The 6838-nt window shown below is 32.1% G+C and overlaps 1 protein-coding gene across 1 annotated transcript; it reads right to left on the reverse strand.

Moving 5' to 3' along the window:
• Nucleotides 1-4063: 4063 nt before the first annotated feature.
• Nucleotides 4064-6390, reverse strand: HELRODRAFT_181129 (hypothetical protein; the record flags this gene model as incomplete). The annotated part of the gene is made up of 2 exons (XM_009030415.1): nt 4064-4252; nt 5968-6390. 2 exons carry the CDS (start codon nt 6388-6390, stop codon nt 4064-4066), a joined length of 612 nt encoding a protein of 203 aa, XP_009028663.1.
• Nucleotides 6391-6838: the final 448 nt, after the last annotated feature.

The raw sequence follows: 6838 nt of genomic DNA on the forward strand, positions 1-6838 counted from the left end.
CGAATTTTTTTAAAATATATATTGCACTGATGATGACTCTACGTCGAAATAGATCTATATGCATAACTTTAATAATAATATAAAAAATAAACGATTATAAAAATGGGATCTTGCTTGATTAATTTTAACAATTAAAATCATAAACGATTATAAAATGGATTTCAACATTTTGAATAGACTTAATTGTAAAGAACTAGTTCAAAATATTAGAAAATCAACCATAAAACTTGTTAATGCTGAATCGTCGGTGGATTTTTTGAACAACTGTATAGAACTTGGTCTTCTTCCTAATATATATATATATATATATATATATATATATATATATATAAGATTTGATACACACATATATGTATATAAATTAACAGATACTATAGCTGATGTTACATACGTTAAACCGTGGGCAGCTAAGTTTGATTTCGCAAAATGAATCACATGATGACGTCAATGACGACTTTCAATCTGTGGTAAATAAAAAACAAAGAAAATCTAAGACTTCTCCAAAGTTAAATCAGGTTAATCAGTTGTACAGAAATAACAATATAGCATTTAGCCACTGCTTTCCAATTTTCCGGGAAAAAAATCCAGATGGTCCAGCAGTTGACATGAAAACGGAATCAACAGCATTTAAGATGATTTTGCCAATAAAAGAAGTTTATAAATTTAAAAACCCAGACATATGGCCCAAATATACGTTCCTACGTGAATGGGGTTTTTCGTTAAATAAAGGCAAAAAAACATAGAAGGCAACACATAACTAGAATAAATATAAGGGCCTTTGCTCACTTTTAACGATCGAACCTGGAGCTTATTTCCGGAGGAGATTTGGAGAGTGATTTTTATCGTTCGAGTCAAAGTTGCATGTTACCAGTGAAAATAATATAGATACTGCCTGCTCCTTATTGTATGATAACATCAATAATGCCTTAGACACAATTACTCCTCTCCAAGCTTTTTAGTGTAAAATTAAAAAGCCATGGATCACCAAAGAAATCTTAATTGAGTCAAAACAACAAAACTAATTGTTTAAGAAATATATTGTTAATCCAACTCAAGAAAATTTAACGACATATAAAAAGTTCAGAAATAATGTTACCAATTACAAAAGATGTGTTGAAAATTTTTTTATAACAACAAGCTTCTGGGGTGCAAAAGTGATATTAAAAAGCAGTGGAGTGTAATAAAAAACATACTAAATGCAAAAAAGACTCATTAAATATACACAAAATTAGAAGCAATGATTTATTAATTGAAAACAAAAATGAAATTAGCAATATTTTTAATAACTATTACATAAACATTACCAAATCACTGTAATAAAATAATATTAATGCTACACAAAATAATCTCGACTATAACTTTATAAAAACTTTATGCAATTCTTTATATTTAAAACCGGTTGAAGAATTTGAAGTAATAAAATTAGCTACAAATATAAAATATAAGAAAAGCATTTCTCACGATCAATTAAGCAATTACTTAATTAAACATATAATTAATGAAATAGCCGTTCCATTCACACACATGAGCAATCTTTCTTTGTCTCAGGGGAATTTCCCGGAATGTTTCTAAACCTCCAGGGTCATACCAATTTATAAAAAAGGCTGATGTATCAAATTATCGACCCATCTTTCTCCTCTCATCTCTGTCTAAGATTCTGGAACGAGTTATGTTTACTAGATTAACTTCATTTCTCAATTTCTCATTCATGACAGGCACTATGACTTTTGAGCCAACCATTCGACTGAACTTGCGATTTTAAAGTTTGCGCAAAGAGTGAGGCAAAATTTGAGTGAAAAATTTTTAACGGTCGTTAACTTCATCGATCTATCAAAGGCATTTGATCCTATCAACCATAATAAACTTTTAAAAAAGCTGGAACTATATGGCGTTAGAGGAGTGGCACTCGGTATTATTACCGGTGTCCCGCAGGGATCGATTTTAGAGCTATTGCTCTTTACGATATTCATCAACAATCTTTGCAAGATTACCACTACCGCCAAATTTTTGCTTTTTGCAGATGATACGACCATTTATTTTTTATACAAAGAATCCATATGAAGACTTAGCAATGATAAATAACAACCTTAACTGCATCACCAATTGGTTTTCTATAAATAGCCTAGTAATTAATTATTCTGAATGCACTCATATAATATTTGGCCCAAAAATAGTTACAAATTGCATTAGCGACCTGAAAATAACCCTAAATGGCAATATAATTCCACGTTCAACTGAAACTAAATTTCTTGGTGCGCTATTTGGGATGACTTGTCATGGGATCATCATATTAACACTATATCACTAAAGACAAATAAGATTATTAGAATGCTACATAAAATTAAGCATAAAGTTAATAGAGACATACTCTTAAACCTTTACCGATGTGTATGAGTGGATATGAATATGTATGAGTGGATATGAATGTGTATGAGTGAGTATGAACATATAGTGAACTTTTTACGGTAAACTTTTCATATGTCAATAGTTGTTTTCTTTGATTGAATTGTTCGTGAGTGATCATCATTGAGATATTTTATTCAATTTATTTTGTACAATCAATTTCTGTTCAAATAGTTAATTTTAGTTATTACCACAAAGTATTTACTTTTTCGTAAATAAGTAATAAATAAAACAAAATAAAATTAATCAATTTAACGTTTGTCTTTACAATTTTAGAATTATCAAAGTTCATCATAAAAATTTAATGAAACTGTTGTAATGAAATTAAATTAATCATGCAGATAAGGCCTTATTTCGATTTTTCATAAATCATCTTCAGTGCATGTTTGGTTTATATAGTTTCTTTAAACAAAGCAAAGTTCTTTAGCAAAGTTTAATAGTTGGTATTGTATTCTTCATCTTTGTTGTTCTTCATTCTTCAATTTCATACTAATATTAAGGCGTCGAGTTCGTAATGATGCTATCATTCTTTGTTGTATGTTCATTTAGAGTTTATTGATATCTATTAGGACAGCTCTTGCAATTTTTAGATGTATTGTGTTGGTGTTTTGATAAATTATTTTTGTATTGTTGTCAAGAATTTGGCGGGTTATTGGAGTTGGTTGCAAGTGAGATTTGATGGCTCCTCTTTGTGTATGTATTGTAATATGTCTGGATCGTTTAGTGGTCGTAACACCCGTATACGAATATTGTTGACGCGCACAGTCGTCAATAGGGCATTTTAATTTATATATTACGTGACTACGCTTCAAAGTAGAATCGTCTTAAAGAGTGCAGTTGTGATGTCTTAACAGTTATTGTAGTATTTTCTGAGTTTTAATATTAATAGTATAATTGATTGGTGTAGCATTTCTTTTTATGATTTGCTTGAGGTCGATATCGTCTATTTCATGTGCCGTTGACATATGATTTCTGTAATATAGGATTATGTCACTGTCACTGTTGTTCTTGAATATATTGCTGTTTTGTTGTAGTCTTTGTTTAATGGTGCTCTCAATGGATATATATATATGTGTATATATAATGAAATATGCAAATATATATATATATATATATATATATATATATATATATATATATATATATATATATATATATATATATGCGAATGAAATGCGAATGAAAATAAGATTATTCAAACAATTGCAAATTCTCCAATATCTGGTCCATGCAAAAGTGAAAATGTTAAAAATGAATTAAAATTGTTCAATAACGAATTAAAAAGCATTGTTGACCGATGTGTGCCTCTGCGAATGATTATGATTTACAAGAGATTTTATAGCAGTGTATCATGGTTTGATAATGATTGCTTACGGGCCAAACGATATTGCAGAAAGCTTGAGAGACTGTACAGAAGAACTTTGTCAAGTGTGCACCGTGAAAGTTGGGTTGGTTCATTGAAAGTAAAATATAAATTATCAGATAAACGCTCTGGGTATTGGAACAATTTGATCAGAACTTGTAGCAGCCAAAGGGACAAGTGGCGAATTATTAATAAAATTCTATGCAATAATCGAAGTGAGAATTTATTGGGTGCAAATGTCAGTCACACAACTAGTGATTTTATGAAATTGTTTACAGATAAGGCTGCAAAAATTATTCATTCTGTTAAGTCATCTGGTATTTCGACTTTTTTATCAAAAGATAGACAATCACCAAAAGTTGTGTTTGAATCATTTCTTGAAATCACTGAGAATGATCTCGTGAAGATTATACTTGATTCTCCGTCTAAAACGTGTTTACTCGATATCATGCCAACACACATTTTTAAAAAGTATTTAAAGTATTTCTAAAGTTTTTTTAACAAGTTTCATAAATCATTGCTTGCGGAAAGGCATAGTGTCAGACTATTTCAAGCACGCCACAGTTATTCCGATTCTGAAAAAAGTAGGCTGTGATGATGGGGAGATTGGAAACTACAGACCAATTTCTAATTTGCCATTTGTCTCAAAAGTAATGGAGCGTGTTGTCATGAAGTTTCTACTAAACCACTTGACTAATAATAATCTTATGCCAAAATATCAGTCTGGATATCGTCAGTTCCATTCCACTGAAACAACTTTGTTGTATGTTTTATCAAGTTTGTTTGCTGCAACTGAAGTTCAAAACATATTATTGATAATATCATTCCTTGGTATGTCATCAGCATTCGATTGTGTGGATCATGAAATACTTTTAAAGAGATTGCAGTGCAGTTATGGTATTCTTGGAGTTGCCAATGACTGGTTCATGTCATATCTTAAGAATCGTACACAACGGGTTGCATTAAAAAACACAGTGTCAAATGTATCATTGGTCTCATCGGGGGGGGCCTCAAGGATCTGTGCTGGGACCCATCCTGTTTCTGCTTTATACAGCGGATATAATAAAAATAATTAGTTTCCACTGATTCGTTTGTCATGCTGACATTCAGGTGCTGATCACCAGTTCTCCAGATTCATTTGCAAACGAGGTGAACAGATTCAGCAGATGTATGTCAGATGTTGGCCGTTGGATGTCAGAAAATTCATTAAAACTAAACCAACGTAAGATTCAGTTCCTCCCGGTCGGGACATGGCAACCGTTATCAAGGATGAATATCACTTCAATCAAAGTAGGAGATGTAAATATATCTTTCAGTAAAACAGCTTCTAATTTGGGAGTGTTGCTGGATGATAGACTGTCCATGAAAGACAACATCAAGATGATTTCAGTTTCCAGCATTACTCATCTAAGAAATTTTTACAGAGTTGGACATTTGCTAGATAGATCAGCATTGGAAAATCTAGTCCATGCGTTTATATCATCACGGCTAGACTACTGCAACAGTCTGTTTTATAACTTGCCGGATAGATCAATTGACATTCTTTAGTCGGTTCAAAATAGGGCTGCAAACTTGTAACCGGAAGATTGAAATTTGATCATGTAAGGCCAATATTGAATGAACTTCACGGTTAAAGATTTAAAAAAGAATAATTTTTAAAATTGCAATGACTGTGTTCAAATCCTTGAATAGAATGTCACCGGCTTACATCTCAGATAAATTTTCCACGAAGGCATCTGCATCATGTTATAATCCGAAATCAGATAATATGAATTTTTTGGCGGTTCCAGCTAGGCATCTACGAATAAGTGCGAGAGATATTGCAGTTGCGGATCCGACGGTTTGGAATGACCTACCAATTTTTTATCCACTGTAGCAGAATTCTTTCTACCCTGTGATGTTTTATATGTTTTATTTAATATAAATTCAGTTCAACACAAGTGTGCGTTACATGTCTCCGTTTATTTAATGAACGTCCAGATAATACTAAATATATAAAGATACAAATGTCACATTTCCCCTATTAAAAGTTCAATTTTATTGTTTTTATTTAATACACATATTTAATTAAAAACATAGTCCTTGAATCTAACAAGGAGTTTTGATGAACGACTACTCCGTGTCCTCAGGATGGATTCTTGGGAGACTGTGTGGTGTCATCTGTTTGACTGATGCACTGAGGGTGAATTGGGGATTCCAACCTTTGTGGTGTAGATGAGATCTCTTCGGTTCCGTGTTAAAGTTGAACCATCCTCTGTGTCAACAATGTATGATCTTGAAGCTTGATGTTTAAAACGAACAATTCCACGTTTCCATGTTTCATTGTAATTCATACGTACTACATCTCCTTTGTTCAAACTTGAAAGAGGTTTCGATTTACGATCATAATACTTTTGTTGTTGTTGCTGTCTGTAAACTAGATTATCTCTTGCATCTACGACTTTTGGATGTAAGTTCTGACTTGTTGTTGGAAGCTTGATTCTTAAGAAACGACTCATCAATAGCTGCGCTGGACTAAAATCAAGACCTGATAATGGAGCATTTCTGTACTGTAAAAGTGCAATGTATGGATCTGTATTGCTGTCATAGGCTATTTTAAGAAAATTTTTTACTCTCTGAATCATTTGTTCTGCTTGTTCATTTACCTTAGGATATGGTAATTATCTGGATGTTTTTATCTTAAAGTGCCAATCATTTGCAAATCTGTGCATTTGGTTGCTAGAAAATGGCATGTTGTCTGCTATCATTTCTTCAGGTATTCCATGCCTAGCAAATATTGCTACAGTTGTAATATGACTGAATCTGATGTTTTTGTTCCTAATAGAGCAATTTCTAAAAACTTTGAAAAATAGTCTACAACCAGGAGGTAATCTTTATCTGCAAACTAAAAAATGTCAACTCCAATTTTAGCCCAAGGTCTTAGAGGGATTTCATGTGGAAGCAATGGCTCTGATTGTTGTTTTTTGCTGTGTGAATTGCAAACTGAACATCTTTCAACCATTTTCTCAATTTCACGAGACAAACCAGGCCAGTATAAACAAGAGCGTGCCATAGTTTTTGTTTTGTCTATTC

Source organism: Helobdella robusta (assembly GCF_000326865.2).
Source record: "Helobdella robusta unplaced genomic scaffold HELROscaffold_68, whole genome shotgun sequence".
In the NCBI taxonomy this organism is placed as follows: domain Eukaryota; kingdom Metazoa; phylum Annelida; class Clitellata; order Rhynchobdellida; family Glossiphoniidae; genus Helobdella; species Helobdella robusta.